Consider the following 27,371-nt stretch of genomic DNA (forward strand, 5'->3'; position numbering starts at 1 on the left):
TAGGATTGCTATGCTGTTCACAGAATCACAGAATTACTGACACTGGAGCAGACCTCTGAGATCACCAAGCCCAGCCTATGATCTAACCCCACCACACCACCAGACCATGGCACTAAGTGCCACATCCAATCTTGCCTTAAACACCTCCAGGGATGGCGACTCCACCACCTCCCTGGGCAGTCCATCCCAGTCTCTAATTCCCCTTTCCATCAGGAAGTGCTTCCTAACATCCAACCTAACCCTCCCCTGGCACAGCTTCAGGCCATGCCCTCTTGTCCTGTCCCAAGCTGCCTGGGAGCAGAGCCTGACCCCCACCTGACTACAACTTCCCTTCAGGTACTTGTAGAGTGTGCTAAGGTCCCCCCTGAGTCTCCTCTTCTCCAGGCTGAACACCCCCAGCTCCCTCAGCCTCTCCTCATCACTTTCCCTCCAGTCCTTCCCCACTCTCATTGCTCTCCTCTGGACCTGCTCCAGCCCCTCAAGATCTCTCTTGCAGTGAGTGCCCAGAGCTGCACACAGTGCTGGAGGTGAGGCCTCCCCAGTGCCCAGCACAGGGCAGAATTCCATCCCTGGTGCTGCTGGCCACACTATTCCTGATCCAAGCCTTGGCCTTCCCTGCCCCCTGGGCACACTGCTGGCTCCTGTTCAGCTGTTGTCCCCCAGCACTGCCAGGTCCCTCTGTGCCAGGCTGCTCTCCAGCCACTCACCCCTGGTCTGTAGCCTGCATGGGCTCATTGTGGCCAAGGCACTTGGCAAACTTCATCCTGTTGGCCACCCAGCCTGACCAGCTCTCTCTGAAGTGCCTTCCTACCTTCCAGCAGATCAACACTGCCCCCCAACTTGGTGCCAATTTACTAACAGCAGACAAAGTTCCAGTTGGTCTATTTGGCTACCTCAGCATTACTTTTCACATGGTCCATCAGCAGACTATTTAAGAGCTGGCTACCTGCTAGCTTCCATCCAAATCTGCTAAGGATCCTTCTACAGTATGGAGCTGTAGGAATAACTTTTCAGGTTGGCTGCTTGTCATACCTCATTTTTTTCTTTCAGCTTTGTGATCATAACAATGACAGGGCTGTCTTCTTGCCAAACCATCTGCCAGAAATCATTCACTGTATTAATCATGGGTCCCTGAGTTGCAATGAAAGCCTTCTCTTTACCTCCATACCCCTGGTTTAGAAACAGACACAAAAGCATTTAAGTTAAATTCACGTGGCCATCCAAATCTGCAGGTAATGTGCTGAGAGAGTAGAAAAGTGGACCTGAAATCAAGAAAGAAAAGAAGTTATCTGAACGGAAAGCATTTATTAATGACAGTAGAGCAGATCAGGGAATTTTCAGCAGAACAGTTTTTCCTCTGGAAACGACTGAAATGGTCCTGAGAATACATCAATCCCTCTCACATTTCCCTGCTCACTTAGTTTCTTCTAGGTTATTCTTTTATCCAAAGCATTGGGGCTTTCCATCACCCAGCAGTACTTTAATCCAAAGCATTGGGGCTTTCCACCATCCAATAGTACTTTAATCCATGATTTATATTGCTGCAGTGTTTACAAGATTAAGTTTACAGTCAGCAAGCCACAGGAAAATAAAATAAAACCAAGCAACAACAAAAAATCCCAACCAAACAAAAAAAAAAAAACAACTACAAAACTGGTTTACTACAAAGATCCATGGCAGCAAAAAGATTTCAAATACATGAATGCTTGGGGAGTCAAAGACTCTGCTATGTGTCTTTGCTAAGGGAGAAGCACCTTTATAAGACCTTAAAGGAGGGACTGCAGGTCAGCATAGAAAGTCCTGAGACACACAAACATGTAGGAAGTAGGAAAAAAGGTCAGAACAGAAAGTGGGAAAGCAAGAAGAAAGAGGCAGAACAAGAGATTGCCTTCTTACTTTTCAAGTGAGGAGGAGGACTTGTGAGCTCATGCAGGGGCAGCATGCCCAACTGCAATGAGGAGAGCCTGGCAATGTATAAAGGAGATGAGTGAATGGAAAACAGCTCGAGGTGGTGTGGGAGAGCCTCTGGCCATGGCTCTTCCTTTTGGGTGCCTTTCTCCCTGACAGCTGTTACTCATTGCAGTCATCAATGGGATAGATCCTCAGCTGGTGTAAGCAGTCCTCCTCCTAGTCCCCAGTCTGTCTCTGTCCAAGACAGCTCTATGAGCCTCATGATGTTGCATACATGGATGTGAAATTTTGTTTTATTGCTGAGGGGTAGTGGCATGGGGAAAGGGGAGACCTCAGAGGACTCAAAGCATGGCCTGGCTGACTGAAGAGCTGCTCTCCAAAAAGAACTGCTCTGCTTACTTGCATGATGGTGCCTTTTCATACAACACATGGAAAGCACAGTATGTAAAGTGAGGCAGGGAAAGGGGGATGGAGGATGTGTATGCTCATGTAATGTTAGTTAGGTAAGCAACATCACTGTAGAGCTCTGGGACCAAATTTCAGTTCACCTAGCCAAGTTATTCCAGCTGATGATCTGGGCCATAAATCAACACATTTAATTTTGCAGGTGGAGGACTGCAGTCTTAAAAATATGACTGAAGTACCACAGTACATTAGAGGTTGTAAGGGACCTCCGGAGATCATGGAGTCCAATCCCTCTGCCAGAGCAGGATCACCCAGGGTAGTCTGCACAGGAAGGCATCCAGGTGGGGTTTGAAAGTCTCCAGAGAAGGAGACTCCACAAATAGTGCTTTCTTAGTAGTCTGCTCACTGTGTGGCACTGTGTGCTGGTGTCTTATCAAGGATTATAACACAGCTGACAGAAACGATGCTGTTCAACAGGGCTCATGCTGGTAAAGGTGTTAAATCCTGTAACCATTTGATGTAGGGAGCAAAATGTGAATGAGGGTATGTGCTAGTGTACATGTGTATAGCTAATATATTTCTTTATGCTGCTCTTCACAGGCTTGTTGCAGTATTTATCTAATTACTTAACTGATAACTTTAGGACTATCAGTTGATACAGATCACTGTTGAACTTGTTTGTGGATAATATGACTGCAGAGAGCAACCATACAGCTGATACTGCTCTTTACTCTGAGCTTGCTACCAAAATGCTGGTCAAAAGGCAACCCTCTTCCTTACTATAGAGCAGTAGGACATTATCAAATGGTAAATACTGAAGTAAACAAGCAGTAATACATCAGTTTCTTAATGTTCTTTTATCAACTATTTGATAAATTGTTTTCTTAGTGCAACCATTTGGGTACATTCGTGCTGTGTGGTCTTTGTTGGAAACAGCTCATGAGGCTTTCTTCTATCACACCAATGTAGACAAAAAGTATTAGGAATTCTCAGTGAAGATGGGTAGGAATAAAATGAGTGGCAGCTTGGCAAAATCAGCTATTCATGTGGAAAATCAAATATTGTCCCAAAAGCACATAAAGAGTAGACATTTACTTACCCTAATGTAGTTAGCATTTATGTAGGTACTCAAGGAGTCAGATGGATTTTTTTGTTTCAAATACACTCTGCTTAGAGGATCTAAGAGCACAAGGAAGATGGAAATTGAAAAGAAAACCCGTAATTAGAAGATTTCTATAGAGAACCAAAGACTTGTTGAAGAAAATAATCAAATCTACTGTTATTTGGGATTTCAAGCACTAACCAATTATGCATCAAATTCTTCCCTCTGCAAAGGATCATCACATATAACTAGAGGAGCTCTATACTGCACTGTGACGAGCTGCATACAAGTATCTCAGCAAGCCGTGGACATGCAAGCAGGGTCACTATCAACTGGGGGGCCAACAAGTTGTGCCAACACACCTCACCTATTCTACATGAGGGTCTCTTTAGGGAGCAGCAGCTACGAACAGCAAGGTGGGGACTTGATGATCTTCAAGGTCCCTTCCAGCCCAAACTATTCTGTGATTCTGTGACTCAGATCCTGGCAGTGTTCCACAAAGTCCAGTCTGCCTGTGTTGAGTATCATCCAGCCCAGACTTCTCTGAAACCTGTCTCCTATCATTGTAGAGTGCTAAATAATGACACCAACTCCTTTGGATTCAACTTCTCTGTCCTTGCTTGAAGCTGTACTGTTCAATGATTACAGCTGGACTCAAACTGAGAAAAGCTCTGTGTTCCAACTGAAATCAGCTATGTGCTTCTATAGCAGTTTAAGTTTGCTGTAAGGGACTGGACTAGGTAATCTATACCCTTCAGTCTCTCTGTTCTCATCTGACACAATCTGTGACCATTTGTGTAGACTAAAGTGGAGACACGATGGCAAACCAGAAGGATATTTCCCTTCATGCTCTTCTTGCCTTCCCTGTCTTGGGGCAGTTCTGTTGAGTAAAGAGCTGGGGTTACTAAATCCTTCCCGCAAAGGAAGTTCTTGCAAGCATGTGACACACCCCCCTTCCCCATGCATAACCCTTGTGGAATTAAACCCAGTAAATTATCCATTTCAGAAAGGGATATGGTGAAGGGAAGTGAGGTGCCTGTGCTCTGACTGTCTAAGGGAACACTTTCACTGTCTTCACGCTTCTTTTTCTGCGAAAAAAAAAATTCTACTGTTAACAAAACTATATGGAAATATTTCTGCACTGAAAAAAAAGATAATCTTCTGGCAATTTGATTGATTAATTAGAATCAATAATCTCTAGACAGCTGCTTTTCTGAGTGCAATCTAGGCAATGTCTTCAAGGATACATCCATGGATGCTGAACTGGAGGGTGGTAAGATGTCTTGGGCTTAAGGAGCAGACAGATGCTCTTTACACCTTCCCAAAGGAGTGACAGAAAATGCTCCCCACAGGACTGGATAGAAATGGAAGTACTATTCACAACTAAATATAACACTACAAAACCACACCAAACACACCAATTCATATTTAGCCTCAGCTCAGTTCTCTCCAATCTGGGCTTTACCAAGATCTCACTGGGTCAGAACCTTCCCAAAACCTTCCCCCAACGCAGGCCTCAAATGTTTCCCCCCTGGTCCCCATACCTCTCTATCCATGGCACAGTAAAAATTAGCCCTGCCAAGGTTGAGTCAGGCCTCAAACCTTCCCCCACATAGCAGAGCTAAGAAAGTCTGTGCTGAGAAGAGAGAGGGAGAAGAAGAAGGGACTGAACAATTTGTGCTGTTCCTTTATGAAGGGCAGATGCAGGCATTATGGGAATGAAACAACGAAAGATGACACTTTCCAGTCCACCTCCTTGCGCCTCTCTGGTACTTGGAGGACTTTCAACCCCATGGTTAAGACATCCAAGTTCTTAAACCCATCCCATAAGAAAACATGGCCCTGCTGTTTGTGCAAGAAATGTAGAATTGCTGTACAAGTGCTGTGTCTTCAGAGTGGGATTTGGATTTGTTTTGTGACTTTTCATCCTGTTCCTAAGAACCAGATAAAACCTTTGCAAATCAGAGGAAGAGGAGGGATGATCCCAAACATTCTCTATGTCCTTTTCCCACTGAAGGTCACAAGAGAGTCTTGGACAGGAGTGGAGCCTTTGCAGGACCCAGGCTGGGTGTTTTGAAGTGTGCTTCTTAAAAGGTGCAACTGCATGCGCGGCTTCTATGCCAAGGTCTGTGCAGGGACGTCTTGGCCTCTGCCTTAACAGCAGAGCATGAACCCTACTTAACTGGTGTTAAAATCTCTTTGTACTAGCTCTCCCAACTTTTTCGCTTACAACTCTTTCCCCCCCACACTCCCCCTTAACAATATGAGGACAGGAAACCTCTCATTCCTTTTCAGCACAGAGTGATTATTAGCCATTTCCACAAATGCCTCAGGCTACGTGGCCTTGCAAAAACACCCGGCTTCCGCTGGCTCACACAATGCCTCTGGTTCTGCTATAGCTTGACCCCTACCTTAAAAAACCTCTTCCAAGCAGACTCAACAGCCAGTTCAATTACTGTGGCTCCAGATAAACCCCTCTGTTCCTAAGGAGAAGCTAAATCAGCTTCACATTTATGAGACCTCCTTCCAACTCCAATCAACGAAACAAACGCTGCTTCCGAAAGGGAATCTTGCCTAAAAGAACAGTTATGAAATAGGTGAGTGCTGTAAATTCAGCTCTGAAATGAGGAAAACCTTAGTGCTGCTGAATATCCAGAGCCACTAAGCAACCATCAGAAACAAAGGGAAGCAATTATCTTCCTGAAGGACAAATACCTTTGAGGTAATAATCTTCCTCAAGGATGGCAAAGCCTGAGAGTCTGAAGCTACAGCAGAAAGACACAGATGGTGTCTGCAAAGCTGAATTCAGCAATGTAAAGCATCTTGAAACACAGCAGAGCTGTTAAGCACTTACAGTTACTAATATAAAAATGTCTCCTGCAATCTTGTCTGAGGCAAAATTACTGCTGCTTGCTCTTGTGTATCTAGGAAGTCTGGAATAGCTCTCCTGTTAGAGCAGAGAAACTTCCTCTAACTATCCTTAACAAATTAATATTGGCCTGAATTTACCAGCCTGGAGGAACAGGAGGGTGTTAAAGGGGCTCTAGATTGCCTCCATGAGACTGTCAGGTGCAGAGAACCAGCAGGGCTGTGTGGTGGCACTGCTGGACAGCCTCCCCCAGTGCTGTCATTACCGAAGACTCATCCACTCCACGAACACCACTGGGTCATGAAGACATGGAGCTGTGGGGTTTTGTCCCAGTGCAAAGGCTGAGTTCATTGTACAGTGGGTATGATGTGCTGTGGTCATTTCTGACCTCTCTGTTTCAGTTGCTACTGTTTGCTGAGTTCTTTAGGACATAGGCATGTGTGCATTTGTAGCATTTCCCGGATAAGTAATTTGTTACTGCAGGTCCAGTCCAGTGGCCTTGCCAGCAGCAGGACTGAAATACTGTGGGAAAGGCTCTCCTTACCATATTTCTGCTTTGTGAGCAGGAAAGGAACACAAAACTTTTGTGAGGCAGACTGTTCTCACACTGGCAGCCCCAAAGATCATAAATCTTTCAGATACTCAAACATCTTGAAATTCATCCACCTCTGTCTTGCCTGGTTTTGAATTAAGGATACTGCTATGATTTGGTAAACACTTGAGCAGAGAACATGGAAAAGTCATACCAAACTGCATTCCCAATCTCTGCCAGGTGAGGAATAGGCTATTAGGCTTGTAAACACCACCACTGCCTCAAAACACCTCATGTATGAAACATCTGTCAGCTCTGCAGCTTTTTTTTTTCAGTCTTATCTGAATCCTGTCCTGGCACTTCCAATATAATCTAGGATTTCTCAATGGAAAATGTGACAGATTTGTCATATTGAGTGCATCTGCATTTTGAAACATCCTTCAGCATTATAAAATACAGTTTCATTCATGCAAAGAATCACAGAATCATAGAATGGTAGGGGTTGGAAGGGACCTCTGGAGAGCATCTAGTCCAACCCCCCTGCTGACATAGGTACACCTAGAACCAGGTTGCACAGGAATGCACCCAGGTAGGTTTTGAATGTCTCCAGAGAAGGAGATGCCACAACCTCTCTGGGCACCCTGCTCCTGTCAATCTCAAAGCAAAGAATTTTCCCCTTAAGTTCAAGGGAAACTTCCTGTGCTGCAGTTTGTACCCACTGCCCCTTGTCCTGTCATTGGTCACCACCGAGAAGACCTCAGCCCTGTCCTCATGACTTCCACCCTCTAGATATTTATGTGCATTTATAAGGTCTCCTCTCAGGCTTCTCTTTTCCAGGCTAAGGAGCCCTGATGTCCACAACTTCCTGAAAGAACATTGTAGAGAGGTTGGTCTCTGCTCACAGGACATTAGTGATAGAAGAAGAGGGAGTGGCCTCAAGCTGCCACTGGGTAGGTTTAGACTGGACAGTAGGAAACATTTTTTGAGGGCAAGAGTGGTCAGGGACTGGAATGTGCTGCCCAGAGAGGTGGTGGAGTGCCCAAGCCTGGCTGTGTTTGAAGGTGGTTTGGCTGTGGTGCTTGGGGCTGTGGTTTAGGGCTGAGCCTTGTAGAGTAGGGTTCTGGGTTGGACTTGGAGAACAGCCCTGTGAGGAGAGGCTGAGGGAGCTGGGGGTGTTTAGCCTGGAGAAGGAGGCTCAGGGCAGACCTCATTGCTGTCTACAACTACCTGAAGGGAGGTTGTAGCCAGCTGGGGCTTGGTCTCTTCTCCCAGACACCCAGCACCAGAACAAGAGGACACAGTCTCAAGCTGTGCAGGGGGAAGTTTAGGCTTGATCTTAGAAAGAAGTTCTTCCCAGACAGAGAGATTGGCCATGGGAATGTGCTGCCCAGGGAGGCGGTGGGGTCGATGTCCCTGGAGGTATTTAAGCCTGGATGAGGCACTTAGTTGATTAGATAGGGTTGGGTGATCAGTTGGACTTGGTGATCTTGGAGGTCTCTTCCAACCTGGCTGATTCCGTGATTCTGTGGATGGCAGAGGGAATGCAGGTGAAGGATACAGAGAGGGGTTTAGCAGGACCAGTGAGTAGGGTCACAGTCAAGAGGAAGAATGGAGAAAAAGTGATTTTAAGGAGGAGTTTCAGCACTTGTTTCCCTCATTGTATTTAGCACATTATTATAAAGCAAGCAGCACTTAGAACACTTAAAGAGGCATTCTAGTGTGTGTGTAAGAGCTCTGGCAGTGTTATCCTGCAGCTGAAACACCTTCCATAGAAGAGGAACATGTCCTGCACTTTGCAGTTTTCCATATATAGAATAATTTTCATCAGGCATTCATTTTATTCCACATGAGTGTGTCTGGCTGGGTGCTATCCATGAATGTGCACCTGACCTCATGCACCCTGTTGTGGAATTATCTCTTAGAAAAGGAGAGCATCCTCCACAGCCCCGAGGGTGGAGCTGGCGGGAGTGGGCTTTTTTAGGAGATAATCCATCAGCCCCACTGTCACTTGTCACCACAGGTGCCCTGATTCCAGAGACACACCCAGTGCTGGGAATGGAAAAGCTGATGTGGATGGACCAAGCAGTGGGCTGATATCAACTGAGCAGGAAACCAGGACAACTGTTCTATTCAATTGCTCAAATAATTTCCAAACCCACTCAGACTGGGACTGGGGTGGGGTGTGTGACTATTATAAGCATGTACCTCACAGGATCACAGGATGTTAGGGGATGGAAGAGACCTCTGGAGATCTTGGAGTCCAATCCCCCTGCCAGAGCAGGACCAGAGAATCCAGCACAGGGCACACAGGAACACATCCAGACAGGGCTGGAAAGGCTCCACAGAAGGAGACTCCACAACCTCTCTGGGCAGCCTGTTCCAGGGCTCTGGGAGCCTTACAGTAAAGTTGAGGTGGAACTTTCTGTGCTGTAGTTAATGTCCATTGCCCCTTGTGCTATCACAGGCACAAGTGAGCAGAGGCTCTCCCTGTCCCTTCCTTCCTGATCCCCAGCCCTCAGATATTTATAGAAATTGATTAGGTCACAGAATCACAGAACATTAGAGGTTGGAAAGGACCTCCAGAGATCATTCAGTCCAACCCCCTTGCCAGAGCAGCATCACCTAGGGGAGTCCACACAGGAATGCATTCAGGTGGGGTTGGAAAGTCTCCAGAGAAGGAGACTCCACAACCTCTCTGGCAGCCTGCTCCAGGGCTCCCTCACCCTCACTGTAAAGAAGTTACTCTTCCTGTGGAGCTGAAACCTTCTCTGTTCAAGTTTGTCTCCATTGGTCCTTGGCTTATTGCTGTGCACCACCCAAAAGAGCCTGGCCCCCTCCACTTGACCCCCACCCCTCAGCTCTTGAGAGACATTGATCAGATCCCCTCTCAGCCTTCCCTTCTCCAGACTAACCAGCCCCAGGGCTCTCAGCCTCTCCTCACCAGGCACTGCTCCAGTCCCTTCAGCATCCTTGGAGCCCTCCCTTGGATTCTCTCCAGGATATCCCTGTCCCTCTTGAACTGGGGAGCCCAGAACTGGATGCAATATTCCGTGTGGGGCCTCACAAGGGCAGAGTGATGAGTCAGCTCATACACCTCAACCCTCAAAATATCTTCTTTGGAAAAGCCTGGTGCTAACACACAACAGACCTTTTGATTTCTCTCAAGATGACAAAATGCCTGGCAGGTGGTAGTTGTGGTGCACACCAGTAGTGTGCTTGGACTGAGAACGTGCTGTGGAGTTAGCAGCACATCCTGGCTATCTGCAGGTAGAAACACAAATGCATGTTGGTTCTCAGAGCTCATCAGCATCAACCACAACCCAGCTGTCATGTCCCAATTCAAAACACATGCTGCAGTGAAATAGGACTCACTGCATTTGCAAGGCATTGCTGATGGCAAAGCTGATCCTGGCTGGAGCTGCTGGGATGCAAGATGCTGTGGGAAGGGAGAACTGCTTCCAAAAATCCAGCCATCAGGCAGGGGGAGGATTGGCAATGCCCTGGCCCCACGGCAGCTGAAGGCAAAAGTCCTGCTGTCGTCAAAGGGGTCAGGATTTCACCCTCAGTGTACATCCTGTTGACGCTGGGCCAGACTCTAGGGAACACTGAATTTTCTGATTACTTGGCATATAAACTGCATTCAGTTACTTACTTTCTTTAATTGCCTTCAAAACTCCTCAACTGCATTTGGATGCACACAGCTATTGGTCACAAGAGATGAACTGACCTTGAAAACAAATGGAAGTTTTCCTGGGGGCTAAATGGAAGTGAGGATTCCACCCAGAGTCTCTTTCCCAGCTACATATCACATTTCTGAAACTCAGTCAGAGGCTGAAGTTTTCATTAACTTCACTGCAAGGCCTTCCTATGATGTGAAGAAACCACAGTTGGGTTCAGGCAGGCTGAGAGACAGCCTGCCGCATGGAGTGTGTGAGTTTGCATGACTAACACCACAGCATCACAAAATGTTAGGGGCTGGAAGGGTCCTCCAGAGATCATCCAGTCCAACCCCCCTGCCAGAGCAGGAGCACCTACAGCAGATCACACAGGAACACATCCAGGTGGGTTTTGAATATCTCCAGAGAGAGAGACTCTACAACCCCCCTGGGCAGCCTCTTCCAGTCTTCTGTCATCCGCACAGGGAAAAAATTCTTCCTCCTGTTTCCATGGAATTTCCTATGCCTCAACTTCCACCACTACCCCTTGTGCTGTCCTTGGGCATCACCCAGCAGAGCCTGGCTCCATCCTCTGGGCATACAGCATAGGCCTACAAGAACATTACAGAGATGACTAGAAAAGAAATTTCCAGTTGATAGGATATGGTGCCATTTACAAAATATTCTTCATTCCAAACCTAAGCCAAGGGATGTGTTTACATTTTTCTGTGGGAGTGTCCTCCAACATTTTGAACCTCTGAACTTTTTCACTTTGGTGATGTCAAAATGTCTAAAATCTCAACTCTTCCTGACTATATTTAGTGCAAAGTTAAAATGTCTGCCATCTGTTTTGAGACTGAACACAAACCCAATCTGATTAATAAAAGAGAAAGGGAATATCTCAACAACAAATGCTATCAAAAGAGTTGCATTTCAGAGAATCTTGTTGGGAACCAAAACTATTCCACCGAAAAGTTTCCAGTCACCTCTGATTATAGCAAAGCAATTGTTCCTTGGTCAGAAAGAAATAATTTGGGCCAGTAAAAAGACAGAAGTAGAGCAGCAAAGCAGTAGCATGTTTACAGCAACATGGAGGCAGCATCGTGTTAGAGTGATTTCTTCGCTAATGTAAACAGATTTCCACAAAGCCATCTGGCACATGGATAAGGGAAAAAAAAGACTCAGCCATCACAGGACTCACAAAGATGGAAGCCCACTACAAGCAGGGATAGGATGCACTTGGTGTTTTCAGTCTGGAGCACTCAATGTTAGACAGGATTCCAAGTAGTTTGACGCAGTTAGAGGGAATTCAGTGACTGCAAGACAGTGTAGGCTGCGATGGAGGCAACAGTGTTGGTCCTTTCATCCTCCAGGTCAGGGGAGCCACTGTGAGGCATGGCTGACCTCTCTAGCCATCTGCCTGAGCTGCTCTCCAGAGAAAACCACTAGGCACTCAGGCTGCACTTCATTAACTTCATTAACAGTATGTGGTTGGGTCTGGAGTTCTGCATTTGCCAGTCCTACAGCACTGGGCTTTTGTTATCACAGAATCACAGAGTGTTAGAGGTCCAACCCCACCTGCTAGAGCAGATCACACAGGAAGGCATCCAGGCAGGTTATCTTTCTACAGAGACTAAAAGCACACTTGTGAATGGGTACAGAATGATTCAGGACAAAGACAATTAGATTTTCCCCACCCTGAGTTCTTCAGTCAGGACTAAATGTCACAGCAGGAAGCCATGGGCTAGGTCACTTACTTGGCAAGATTGTTTTATAGCGGTTTTTAGTTCCATGGCTCGGGATGTCAATTTCTTTGGGATCCACAAAATTCATCGGTATTTCCTACAAAAAAACATGAATTTCATCAGGTTGGTGTTTCCAAAGGAGCCATGCAGGAAATCATCACCAGAAGGCCATCTGCTGTTACACAACTGTCTTTTGACATCAAAGTTATTGAGAGAGAAAAGTGGTTCCCACCTCAAGCCTGTCAACGCCCTTCCTTTAATAAACACAGAGTGCACACTGAAGGAGTGACTTCAAGGAACACTTCTGATGAATTATCAAAAGCAAAGATTTCTACAGGATGAGGAGAGAGGTTAAAATGCACAATAGTTCTAGAAAAGGGGGAGCTGAGAAGTGCAGACCTGCAGCAGAGAAGTGTAACATTTTACAGAACTCGGGGAGGAAATCTCCAAATAATGAAATATTCAAAGGCAACACTGTTTTTTTTTTCAATTTTGTGTGAAGTCCTTACCAATGTCAGTTGGAAACCTCTCTTGCTTTTCATAGCAACTACTAGAATGAGGTACCTTAGCCTTTGACTCCAAAATGGATAAAAATCTGAAGCTATTTCTCCTGCTTCTCATTTTCACAGACTCACAGAACTAACCAGGTTGGAAAAGAACTTCAAGATCATACAGCCCAACCTATCACCCAACACCATCTCATCAACTAAACCATGGCACTGAGTGCCTCATCCAGTCTTATTTTAAACACTTCCAGGGATGGTGACTCCACCACCTCCCTGGGCAGCACATTCCCATGGCCAGTCTCTCTTGCTGGGAAGAATTTCTTCCTCATATCCAGCCTAAACCTCCCCTGGCACACCTTGAGACTGTGTCCTCTTGTTCTGGTGCTGGTTGCCTGGGAGAAGAGACCAACCCCCACCTGGCTACAGCCTCCCTTCAGGCAGTTGTAGAGAGCAATGAGGTCTGCCCTGAGCCTCCTCTTCTCCAGGCTAAACACCCCCAGCACCCTCAGCCTCTCCTCACAGGGCTGTGCTCCAGACCCCTCCCCAGCCTTGCTGCCCTTCTCTGGACACCTTCCAGCATCTCAACATCTTTCTTGAATTGAGGAGCCCAGAACTGGGCACAACACTCAAGGTTTGGCCTGATCAGTGCTGAGCACAGGGCAGAATGACTTCCCTGCTCCTGCTGGCCACATTATTGCTGATGCAGGCCAGGATGCCATTGGCCTTCTTGGCCACCTGGGCACACTGCTGGCTCCTGTTCAGCTGCTGTCACCCAGTACCCCCAGGTCCCTCTCTGCCTGGCTGCTCTCAGCCACTCTGTCCCCAGCCTGTAGCATGGCATGAGGTTGTTGTGGGCAATGTGTAGAACCTGGCACTCAGGCTTGTTAAATCTCATTCCATTCAACTCTGCCCATCTGATCTTTTAGTGACTGTTCTGTGTTGTCTTCTCTAAGTATGAGACATGCAAGCAATTAATGTGACAGTGTGCTTGAAGATCCAAAAATATAGAATCATAGAATGGTCTGGGTTGGAAGGTGCGAAGGTCATCCAGTCCAACCCCCTCTGCAGTCAGCAGGGACATCCCCAACTAGATCAGCTTGCCCAGAGCCCTGTAGAGCCTCACCTTGAACACCTCCAGGGAAGGAGCCTCAACCACCTCCTTGGGCAACCTGTTCCAGTGTTCCACCACCCTCATAGTGAGGAACTTGTTCCTCACTCCCAATATAAATCTGCTCTTCTCTAGTTTGAAGCCATATACAAATGATAAACTCCTGATCAGCTTTAAAAGTACTGTTTTTCAAACTGTATGTCATCCTGAAAAGTAAAAATCCTCCAATATTTTTAATTGGGGGAAAAAAAAGTTTCAATTGGTCTAAGTGGGGGAAGAATAATTTGGATTCTGAGGTCCTGAAACACTGTCAAGTGCTGTTACAGTTGAATAAAAACAACCCTTTGAAAACAGTAAGAAGAAACTGGTAGGGTTTGGGCTTTTCACCTGATTATGTTTTACCAACCAAAAGAATCTGGCAAAATCACGTTAAAAAAATGTTTTAGTTGACACAAATCTTTTTTGGCCACCATTATTTAAGTAACCTTAGGGTAAGCTGGAATCTGATCTTCTGAATCACAGAATCACAGAATGTTAGAGGTTGGAAGGGACCTCCAGAGATCATTGAGTCCAAACCCCTGCCAGAACAGGATCACCCAGGGGAGTCCACACAGGAATGCATCCAGGTGGGGTTTGAAAGTCTCCAGAGAAGGAAGAGGGCCTTAAAAAACTCCAGTGATGAAGCTTCCACCACCTCCCTGGGCAACCTGTGCCAGTGTCTCATGGCACTCTCATGGAGAATAACTTCTTCCTAACATCCAATCCGAATCTCCCCATTTCTAGTTTTGCTCCATTCCCCCCAGTCCTGCCACTCCCTGACACCCTAAAAAGTCCCTCCCCAGCTTTCTTGTAGCCCTCTTCAGATACTGGAAGGCCACAAGAAGGTCTCCACATAGCCTTCTCCTCTCCAGACTGCACAACCCCAACTCTCTCAGTCTGTCCTCACAGCAGAGCAGCTCCAGCCCTCTGCTCATCCTCATGGCCCTTCTCTGGACACCTTCCAGCACCTCCAGATCCATAGAGGCTCCAGAACTGGACACAGAGCTCCAGGTGTGGCCTCAGCAGAGTGGAGCAGAGGGGGAGAATCCCCTCCCTGGCCCTGCTGCCCACACTTCTCTTGCTGCAGCCCAGGCTCTGCTTGGCTCTCTGGGCTGCAAGTGCTCACTGCTGGCTCATGTTGAGCTTCTCATCCACCAGCACCCCCAAGTCCTTTTCTTCAGGGCTGCTCTCAAGCCAGTCCCTGCCCAGCCTATATCAGTGCCTGGGATTGTCCTGACCCAGATGCAGGACCTTGCATTTGGAGAGCAGTCTGTTAAGTCTGTTTAATGGGAGCTGAGTTTCTCATCTACAGAGACTGAAAGAGACATGTGAGGAAAAGTCCTTTGCCTGCACAGCAAGAGGCAATGGTCAGTGGGGCTCTTCCAGCTGCCCTGCTGTCTCCCTCTTGATGCTTGCTGTACTTTTAACACAGCTCATCAGTTGGTGATTTACTGACAAAGGCAGAAATGCCTCCAAGTTGAAAACAGCACTGCATCTCTCTGGGCCAACAAGGTCAATTATTGATATTAATCACCTACATCCTGTAAACACTTTCTAGTCAGTGGGTTCCTCCCAGTACTAAGTACTCAGGGGCCAAGGGCACAGACCAAAGAGCTACAGACAAGACATTTATTCTGAAACTGGCTGTGAAAAGCAAGAGATTATTCCAGAAAAACAGCCAGGATGCTATGGGAATAACATTCCTGCTAACATAGGAGGAAAACAAGGCCAGGAGATTGCAAATAGCATGGACATGTGCAAATTAAAGACTGTAGCTATGCAGGCAATAGAAAATGATTTGTTTTATTGAGCATATGCACACATTAGAAGGCCAGTCACAGCCTGGGCTGCATCCAAAGGAGCATTGCCAGCAGGTCCAGAAAAGTGATTCTGCCACTTGACTCTGCTCTGGTGAGACCTCACCTGGAGTGCTGTGTACAGATCTGGAGCTCTCGGCATAGGAAGGACATGGAGCTGATGGAGAGGGTCCAGAGGAGGGCCAAGAAAATATTCAAGGGGAATGGAGCAGCTCTGCTATGAGGTCAGGCTGAGGAAGCTGGGGGTGTTCAGCCTGGAGAAGAGGAGGCTCCAAGGAGACCTAATAGCAGCCTGCCAGTACCTGAAGGGGGTTACAAGAAGGCTGCAGAGAGACTGTTTGCAAAGGCCTGCAGGGACAGGATGAGGGACAATGGCTTCAAACTAGAGCAGAGCAGATTCAGATTGGGTATCAGGAAGAAGTTCTTGACTATGAGGTGGTGGAACACTGGAGCAGGTTGCCCAGGGAGGTGGTTGAGGCTTCACCCCTGGAGATACTCAAGGTGAGGCTCGATGAGGCCCTGGGCAGCCTGATCTAGTTGGGGATGTCCTTGCTGACTGCAGGGAGGTTGGGCTGGATGACTTTTGGCCCTTCCAGCCTGGACCATTCTATGGTTCTATGAATATCTATAATTAAAAATAATACATAAGCTCCACAACCACTCTGGGCAGCCTGTTCCAGTGCTCTGTCACCGTCACTGTAAAGAAGTCAACACGAGGAGAAACTTCTTAACAGTGAGGGTGACAGAGCTCTGGAGCAGGCTGCCCAGAGAGGTTGTAGAGTCTCCTTCTCTGAAGACTTCCCAACCCCACCTGGATGCATTCCTGTATGGACTCCCTTGGGTGATGCTGCTTTGGCAGCGGGGTTGGACTGGACGATCTCTGGAGGTCCCTTCCAACCTCTAAGGTACTGTGATACTGTGTGATAACATCAGATCCTGAAGTGGCTTGTTTCAGTCTATTCCCACCACAGAGGTAGGAATCACAGATGTAAATAATGTAGTCACTTGAACTTCTCCATTTACATCCACTGCCTCTTGTCCTATCATAGGGTGCAAGTGAGCAGAGGCTGTCCCTTTCCTTCCTGACCCCCAGCCCTCAGCTATTGATAGACATTGATCAGATCCCCTCTCAGTCTTCTCCTCTCCACACTAACCAGCCCCAGGGCTCTCAGCCTCTCCTCCCCAGGCAGTGCTCCATTCCCTTCAGCATCCTTGGAGCCCTCCCTTGAACTCCAGCAGATCCCTGCCCCTCTCGTTTTGTAACCTCACATTAAAACGTTGCTCAATTTATTTATGGTTTTTTCCCAGTTCTGTGGAGCCCCCTGACTTCGAGCTGGTTGTCAGCCTCACCATGAATTCTGTCTGCAGCAGATGAGAACATGCCACCGCCTCTCGAAGCTGCTGCCGCGTCAGGAGGCGCCCGGCCGACTGCAGGTACTCCAGAGCTACCTTCTCCCGGGGAGTCGGCACAGCCACCAAAGGTTCCACACTTCCCAGGCTGCTCATGTCCAGAGTCAGGGAGACATTGGACCCTCGTCTGCATGGGAAAACAATTAAAACAGCTGCATCAGAACTGTCCTGTTGGAAGCCCCAGGTGGATCACAGGGTTATGTTGGGACCAGGGGGAATGGAACAAAGATAGAAATGGGGAGATTCAGACTGGATGTTAGGAAGAAATTCTTCCCCATGAGGGTGGTGAGACACTGGCACAGGTTGCCCAGGGAGGTGGTGGAAGCCTCATCCCTGGAGGTTTTGAAGGCCAGGCTGAATGTGGTTGTGAGCAACCTGCTGTAGTGTGAGGTGTCCCTGGCCATGGCAGGGGGTTGGAACTGGATGATCCTTGAGGTCCCTTCCAACTCTGACAATTCTATGATTCTGTGATTCTAATCACAAAATCAACCAGGTTGGAAGAGACCAAGATCACCAAGTCCAAACAATCACCCAACCCTGTCTATTCAACCAGACCATGGCACTAAGTGCCTCATCCAGGCTTTTCTTAAACACCTCCAGGGATGTCAACCCCACCCCCTCCCTGGGCAGCACATTCCCATGGCCAATCTCTCTTGCTGGGAAGAACTTCTTTCTAAGATCATACCTAAACTTCCCCTGCACAGCTTGAGAATGCACACTGACTTGGTGAATGCACACTGACTTGGTGAATGCACATTGACTTGGTGAATGCACATTGACTTGGTGACTGCACACTGACTTGGTGAATGCACACTGCCTTGGTGAATGCACATTGACTTGGTGACTGCACACTGACTTGGTGAATGCACACTGCCTTGGTGAATGCACATTGACTTGGTGAATGCACACTGACTTGGTGAATGCACATTGACTTGGTGAATGCACACTGCCTTGGTGAATGCACACTGACTTGGTGACTGCACACTGCCTTGGTGAATGCACATTGACTTGGTGACTGCACACTGACTTGGTGACTGCACACTGCCTTGGTGAATGCACACTGACTTGGTGACTGCACACTGACTTGGTGACTGCACACTGCCTTGGTGAATGCACATTGACTTGGTGACTGCACACTGCCTTGGTGACTGCACACTGCCTTGGTGAATGCACATTGACTTGGTGAATGCACATTGACTTGGTGAATGCACACTGCCTTGGTGAATGCACATTGACTTGGTGACTGCACATTGACTTGGTGAATGCACACTGCCTTGGTGAATGCACATTGACTTGGTGAATGCACATTGACTTGGTGACTGCACACTGACTTGGTGAATGCACATTGACTTGGTGACTGCACATTGACTTGGTGAATGCACATTGACTTGGTGAATGCACACTGACTTGGTGAATGCACATTGACTTGGTGAATGCACATTGACTTGGTGAATGCACATTGACTTGGTGACTGCACACTGACTTGGTGAATGCACACTGCCTTGGTGAATGCACATTGACTTGGTGAATGCACACTGACTTGGTGAATGCACACTGCCTTGGTGAATGCACACTGACTTGGTGAATGCACATTGACTTGGTGAATGCACACTGACTTGGTGAATGCACATTGACTTGGTGAATGCACACTGCCTTGGTGAATGCACATTGACTTGGTGACTGCACACTGCCTTGGTGAATGCACATTGACTTGGTGACTGCACATTGACTTGGTGAATGCACATTGACTTGGTGACTGCACATTGACTTGGTGAATGCACATTGACTTGGTGAATGCACATTGACTTGGTGACTGCACACTGACTTGGTGACTGCACACTGACTTGGTGAATGCACATTGACTTGGTGAATGCACATTGACTTGGTGAATGCACACTGACTTGGTGAATGCACATTGACTTGGTGAATGCACACTGCCTTGGTGAATGCACATTGACTTGGTGACTGCACATTGACTTGGTGAATGCACATTGACTTGGTGACTGCACACTGACTTGGTGAATGCACATTGACTTGGTGACTGCACATTGACTTGGTGAATGCACACTGCCTTGGTGAATGCACATTGACTTGGTGAATGCACATTGACTTGGTGAATGCACACCGCCTTCGTGAATGCACATTGACTTGGTGAATGCACACTGCCTTGGTGAATGCACATTGACTTGGTGACTGCACATTGACTTGGTGAATGCACATTGACTTGGTGACTGCACATTGACTTGGTGAATGCACACTGCCTTGGTGAATGCACATTGACTTGGTGAATGCACACTGCCTTGGTGAATGCACATTGACTTGGTGACTGCACATTGACTTGGTGAATGCACATTGACTTGGTGACTGCACACTGCCTTGGTGAATGCACATTGACTTGGTGACTGCACATTGACTTGGTGAATGCACATTGACTTGGTGACTGCACACTGACTTGGTGACTGCACATTGACTTGGTAAATGCACATTGACTTGGTGAATGCACACTGACTTGGTGAATGCACACTGACTTGGTGACTGCACATTGACTTGGTAAATGCACACTGCCTTGGTGAATGCACATTGACTTGGTGAATGCACACTGACTTGGTGAATGCACATTGACTTGGTGACTGCACATTGACTTGGTGACTGCACACTGCCTTGGTGAATGCACACTGACTTGGTGACTGCACATTGACTTGGTGAATGCACATTGACTTGGTGAATGCACACTGACTTGGTGAATGCACATTGACTTGGTGACTGCACATTGACTTGGTGAATGCACACTGCCTTGGTGAATGCACACTGACTTGGTGAATGCACACTGCCTTGGTGAATGCACACTGACTTGGTGACTGCACACTGCCTTGGTGAATGCACATTGACTTGGTGACTGCACACTGCCTTGGTGAATGCACACTGACTTGGTGACTGCACATTGACTTGGTGAATGCACATTGACTTGGTGAATGCACACTGACTTGGTGAATGCACATTGACTTGGTGACTGCACACTGACTTGGTGAATGCACACTGCCTTGGTGAATGCACACTGACTTGGTGAATGCACACTGCCTTGGTGAATGCACACTGACTTGGTGACTGCACACTGACTTGGTGAATGCACATTGACTTGGTGAATGCACATCGACTTGGTGAATGCACATTGACTTGGTGAATGCACACTGACTTGGTGAATGCACACTGACTTGGTGAATGCACATTGACTTGGTGAATGCACATCGACTTGGTGAATGCACACTGACTTGGTGACTGCACACTGCCTTGGTGAATGCACACTGACTTGGTGAATGCACACTGACTTGGTGAATGCACACTGACTTGGTGAATGCACATTGACTTGGTGAATGCACACTGCCTTGGTGAATGCACACTGACTTGGTGAATGCACATTGACTTGGTGACTGCACACTGACTTGGTGAATGCACATTGACTTGGTAAATGCACACTGCCTTGGTGAATGCACATTGACTTGGTGAATGCACACTGACTTGGTGAATGCACATTGACTTGGTGACTGCACATTGACTTGGTGACTGCACACTGACTTGGTGAATGCACACTGACTTGGTGAATGCACATTGACTTGGTGAATGCACACTGACTTGGTGAATGCACACTGACTTGGTGAATGCACATTGACTTGGTGACTGCACATTGACTTGGTGACTGCACACTGACTTGGTGAATGCACACTGACTTGGTGAATGCACATTGACTTGGTGACTGCACATTGACTTGGTGACTGCACACTGACTTGGTGAATGCACACTGCCTTGGTGAATGCACACTGACTTGGTGAATGCACACTGCCTTGGTGACTGCACACTGACTTGGTGACTGCACATCGACTTGGTGAATGCACACTGACTTGGTGAATGCACATTGACTTGGTAAATGCACATCGACTTGCTGACTGCACACTGACTTGGTGAATGCACATTGACTTGGTGACTGCACACTGCCTTGGTGAATGCACACTGCCTTGGTGAATGCACACTGACTTGGTGACTGCACATTGACTTGGTGAATGCACATTGACTTGGTGAATGCACACTGACTTGGTGAATGCACACTGACTTGGTGAATGCACATTGACTTGGTGAATGCACATCGACTTGGTGAATGCACATTGACTTGGTGAATGCACATTGATTTGGTGAATGCACATTGACTTGGTGAATGCACACTGACTTGGTGAATGCACACTGCCTTGGTGAATGCACATTGACTTGGTGACTGCACACTGCCTTGGTGAATGCACACTGACTTGGTGACTGCACATTGACTTGGTGACTGCACACTGCCTTGGTGAATGCACACTGCCTTGGTGACTGCACACTGCCTTGGTGAATGCACACTGACTTGGTGAATGCACATCGACTTGGTGAATGCACACTGCCTTGGTGAATGCACATCGACTTGGTGAATGCACATTGACTTGGTGAATGCACACTGACTTGGTGAATGCACATTGACTTGGTGAATGCACATTGACTTGGTGAATGCACACTGACTTGGTGACTGCACACTGACTTGGTGAATGCACATTGACTTGGTGAATGCACACTGACTTGGTGAATGCACATTGACTTGGTGAATGCACACTGACTTGGTGACTGCACACTGCCGTGGTGAATGCACATTGACTTGGTGAATGCACACTGCCTTGGTGAATGCACATTGACTTGGTGAATGCACACTGCCTTGGTGAATGCACACTGACTTGGTGAATGCACACTGCCTTGGTGAATGCACACTGACTTGGTGACTGCACACTGCCTTGGTGAATGCACATTGACTTGGTGACTGCACACTGTCTTGGTGAATGCACATTGACTTGGTGAATGCACACTGACTTGGTGAATGCACATTGACTTGGTGAATGCACATTGACTTGGTGAATGCACACTGCCTTGGTGAATGCACATTGACTTGGTGACTGCACATTGACTTGGTGAATGCACACTGCCTTGGTGAATGCACATTGACTTGGTGAATGCACACTGCCTTGGTGAATGCACATTGACTTGGTGACTGCACATTGACTTGGTGAATGCACACTGACTTGGTGACTGCACATTGACTTGGTAAATGCACACTGCCTTGGTGAATGCACATTGACTTGGTGAATGCACACTGACTTGGTGAATGCACATTGACTTGGTGACTGCACATTGACTTGGTGACTGCACACTGCCTTGGTGAATGCACATTGACTTGGTGAAAGCACATTGACTTGGTGAATGCACACTGACTTGGTGAATGCACACTGACTTGGTGACTGCACACTGACTTGGTGAATGCACACTGACTTGGTGAATGCACATTGACTTGGTGAATGCACATTGACTTGGTGAATGCACACTGACTTGGTGAATGCACACTGACTTGGTGACTGCACACTGACTTGGTGAATGCACACTGCCTTGGTGAATGCACATTGACTTGGTGAATGCACATTGACTTGGTGACTGCACACTGACTTGGTGAATGCACATTGACTTGGTGAATGCACACTGACTTGGTGAATGCACACTGACTTGGTGACTGCACATTGACTTGGTAAATGCACATCGACTTGGTGAATGCACATTGACTTGGTGACTGCACACTGACTTGGTGAATGCACATTGACTTGGTGAATGCACACTGACTTGGTGAATGCACACTGACTTGGTGAATGCACATTGACTTGGTAAATGCACATCGACTTGGTGAATGCACACTGACTTGGTGACTGCACACTGCCTTGGTGAATGCACACTGCCTTGGTGAATGCACACTGACTTGGTGAATGCACACTGACTTGGTGAATGCACATTGACTTGGTAAATGCACACTGCCTTGGTGAATGCACATTGACTTGGTGACTGCACACTGACTTGGTGAATGCACATTGATTTGGTAAATGCACACTGCCTTGGTGAATGCACATTGACTTGGTGAATGCACACTGACTTGGTGAATGCACATTGACTTGGTGACTGCACATTGACTTGGTGACTACACACTGCCTTGGTGACTGCACACTGACTTGGTGACTGCACATCGACTTGGTGAATGCACACTGACTTGGTGAATGCACACTGACTTGGTAAATGCACATCGACTTGCTGACTGCACACTGACTTGGTGAATGCACATTGACTTGGTGACTGCACACTGCCTTGGTGAATGCACACTGCCTTGGTGAATGCACACTGACTTGGTGACTGCACATTGACTTGGTGAATGCACATTGACTTGGTGAATGCACACTGACTTGGTGAATACACACTGACTTGGTGAATGCACATTGACTTGGTGAATGCACATCGACTTGGTGAATGCACATTGACTTGGTGAATGCACATTGATTTGGTGAATGCACATTGATTTGGTGAATGCACATTGACTTGGTGAATGCACACTGACTTGGTGAATGCACACTGCCTTGGTGAATGCACATTGACTTGGTGACTGCACACTGCCTTGGTGAATGCACACTGACTTGGTGACTGCACATTGACTTGGTGACTGCACACTGCCTTGGTGAATGCACATTGACTTGGTGAATGCACACTGCCTTGGTGACTGCACACTGCCTTGGTGAATGCACACTGCCTTGGTGAATGCACACTGACTTGGTGAATGCACATCGACTTGGTGAATGCACATCGACTTGGTGAATGCACATTGACTTGGTGAATGCACACTGCCTTGGTGAATGCACATTGACTTGGTGAATGCACACTGACTTGGTGACTGCACACTGCCGTGGTGAATGCACATTGACTTGGTGAATGCACACTGCCTTGGTGAATGCACATTGACTTGGTGAATGCACATTGACTTGGTGAATGCACACTGCCTTGGTGAATGCACACTGACTTGGTGACTGCACACTGCCTTGGTGAATGCACATTGACTTGGTGACTGCACACTGTCTTGGTGAATGCACATTGACTTGGTGAATGCACACTGACTTGGTGAATGCACATTGACTTGGTGACTGCACATTGACTTGGTGAATGCACACTGCCTTGGTGAATGCACATCGACTTGGTGAATGCACATTGACTTGGTGAATGCACATCGACTTGGTGAATGCACACTGACTTGGTGACTGCACACTGACTTGGTGAATGCACATTGACTTGGTGACTGCACACTGACTTGGTGAATGCACATTGACTTGGTGAATGCACATCAACTTGGTGAATGCACATTGACTTGGTGAATGCACATTGATTTGGTGAATGCACATTGACTTGGTGAATGCACACTGACTTGGTGAATGCACACTGCCTTGGTGAATGCACATTGACTTGGTGACTGCACACTGCCTTGGTGAATGCACACTGACTTGGTGAATGCACACTGACTTGGTGACTGCACAGTGACTTGGTGAATGCACACTGCCTTGGTGAATGCACGCTGCCTTGGTGACTGCACACTGCCTGGGTGACTGCACACTGACTTGGTGAATGCACATTGACTTGGTGAATGCACACTGACTTGGTGAATGCACACTGACTTGGTGACTGCACACTGACTTGGTGAATGCACATTGACTTGGTGAATGCACACTGACTTGGTGAATGCACACTGACTTGGTGACTGCACACTGACTTGGTGAATGCACACTGACTTGGTGAATGCACATTGACTTGGTGAATGCACATTGACTTGGTGACTGCACACTGCCTTGGTGAATGCACATTGACTTGGTGACTGCACACTGACTTGGTGAATGCACATCGACTTGGTGAATGCACACTGACTTGGTGAATGCACATTGACTTGATGACTGCACACTGACTTGCTGACTGCACACTGACTTGGTGACTGCACATTGACTTGGTGACTGCACACTGCCTTGGTGAATGCACACTGACTTGGTGAATGCACACTGACTTGGTGAATGCACACTGACTTGGTGAATGCACATTGACTTGGTGAATGCACACTGACTTGGTGACTGCACACTGCCTTGGTGAATGCACATTGACTTGGTGAATGCACACTGCCTTGGTGAATGCACATTGACTTGGTGAATGCACTTTGACTTGGTGAATGCACATTGACTTGGTGAATGCACACTGACTTGGTGACTGCACACTGCCTTGGTGAATGCACATTGACTTGGTGAATGCACACTGACTTGGTGAATGCACACTGACTTGGTGACTGCACACTGCCTTGGTGAATGCACATTGACTTGGTGAATGCACATTGACTTGGTGACTGCACACTGCCTTGGTGAATGCACACTGCCTTGGTGAATGCACACTGACTTGGTGACTGCACACTGCCTTGGTGAATGCACATTGACTTGGTGACTGCACACTGTCTTGGTGAATGCACATTGACTTGGTGAATGCACACTGACTTGGTGAATGCACATTGACTTGGTGAATGCACACTGCCTTGGTGAATGCACATTGACTTGGTGACTGCACATTGACTTGGTGACTGCACACTGCCTTGGTGACTGCACACTGACTTGGTGACTGCACATCGACTTGGTGAATGCACACTGACTTGGTGAATGCACACTGACTTGGTAAATGCACATCGACTTGCTGACTGCACACTGACTTGGTGAATGCACATTGACTTGGTGACTGCACACTGCCTTGGTGAATGCACACTGCCTTGGTGAATGCACACTGACTTGGTGACTGCACATTGACTTGGTGAATGCACATTGACTTGGTGAATGCACACTGACTTGGTGACTGCACATTGACTTGGTGAATGCACATTGACTTGGTGACTGCACACTGACTTGGTGAATGCACATTGACTTGGTGAATGCACATGACTTGGTGAATGCACATTGACTTGGTGAATGCACATTGATTTGGTGAATGCACATTGACTTGGTGAATGCACACTGACTTGGTGAATGCACACTGCCTTGGTGAATGCACATTGACTTGGTGACTGCACACTGCCTTGGTGAATGCACACTGACTTGGTGACTGCACATTGACTTGGTGACTGCACACTGCCTTGGTGAATGCACACTGCCTTGGTGAATGCACACTGCCTTGGTGACTGCACACTGCCTTGGTGAATGCACACTGCCTTGGTGAATGCACACTGACTTGGTGAATGCACATTGACTTGGTGAATGCACACTGCCTTGGTGAATGCACATTGACTTGGTGAATGCACACTGACTTGGTGACTGCACACTGCCGTGGTGAATGCACATTGACTTGGTGAATGCACACTGCCTTGGTGAATGCACATTGACTTGGTGAATGCACATTGACTTGGTGAATGCACACTGCCTTGGTGAATGCACACTGCCTTGGTGAATGCACACTGACTTGGTGAATGCACACTGACTTGGTGAATGCACATTGACTTGGTGAATGCACACTGTCTTGGTGAATGCACATTGACTTGGTGAATGCACACTGACTTGGTGAATGCACATTGACTTGGTGAATGCACATTGACTTGGTGAATGCACACTGCCTTGGTGAATGCACATCGACTTGGTGAATGCACATTGACTTGGTGAATGCACACTGCCTTGGTGAATGCACATTGACTTGGTGAATGCACATCGACTTGGTGAATGCACACTGACTTGGTGACTGCACACTGACTTGGTGAATGCACATTGACTTGGTGACTGCACACTGACTTGGTGAATGCACATTGACTTGGTGAATGCACATCAACTTGGTGAATGCACATTGACTTGGTGAATGCACATTGATTTGGTGAATGCACATTGACTTGGTGAATGCACATTGATTTGGTGAATGCACATTGACTTGGTGAATGCACATTGACTTGGTGACTGCACACTGCCTTGGTGAATGCACACTGCCTTGGTGAATGCACATTGACTTGGTGACTGCACACTGCCTTGGTGAATGCACACTGACTTGGTGAATGCACACTGACTTGGTGACTGCACAGTGACTTGGTGAATGCACACTGCCTTGGTGAATGCACACTGCCTTGGTGACTGCACACTGCCTTGGTGACTGCACACTGACTTGGTGAATGCACACTGCCTTGGTGAATGCACATTGACTTGGTGAATGCACATTGACTTGGTGAATGCACACTGACTTGGTGAGTGCACACTGACTTGGTGAATGCACACTGACTTGGTGAATGCACATTGACTTGGTGAATGCACACTGACTTGGTGACTGCACACTGACTTGGTGAGTGCACACTGACTTGGTGACTGCATACTGACTTGGTGAATGCACATTGACTTGGTGAATGC

The 27,371-nt window shown here is 47.4% G+C and overlaps 1 protein-coding gene across 1 annotated transcript in view; it reads right to left on the minus strand.

The window, feature by feature from the left end:
* The window catches only part of PTPRR (protein tyrosine phosphatase receptor type R), a 149,020-nt gene that overhangs the window by 19,840 nt on the left and 101,809 nt on the right, over nucleotides 1-27,371 (minus strand). Inside the window, exons 8-11 of the mRNA XM_054399457.1 lie at nucleotides 17,041-17,227; nucleotides 12,233-12,317; nucleotides 3,416-3,495; nucleotides 1,033-1,170 (exon numbers count right to left, since the gene is read on the minus strand). Coding sequence (XP_054255432.1) covers nucleotides 1,033-1,170; nucleotides 3,416-3,495; nucleotides 12,233-12,317; nucleotides 17,041-17,227 — 490 coding nt within the window. The remainder of the gene's footprint in view (nucleotides 1-1,032; nucleotides 1,171-3,415; nucleotides 3,496-12,232; nucleotides 12,318-17,040; nucleotides 17,228-27,371) is intronic.

The sequence above is a fragment of the Indicator indicator genome, chromosome 3 (genome assembly GCF_027791375.1).
Source record: "Indicator indicator isolate 239-I01 chromosome 3, UM_Iind_1.1, whole genome shotgun sequence".
Classification (NCBI taxonomy): domain Eukaryota; kingdom Metazoa; phylum Chordata; class Aves; order Piciformes; family Indicatoridae; genus Indicator; species Indicator indicator.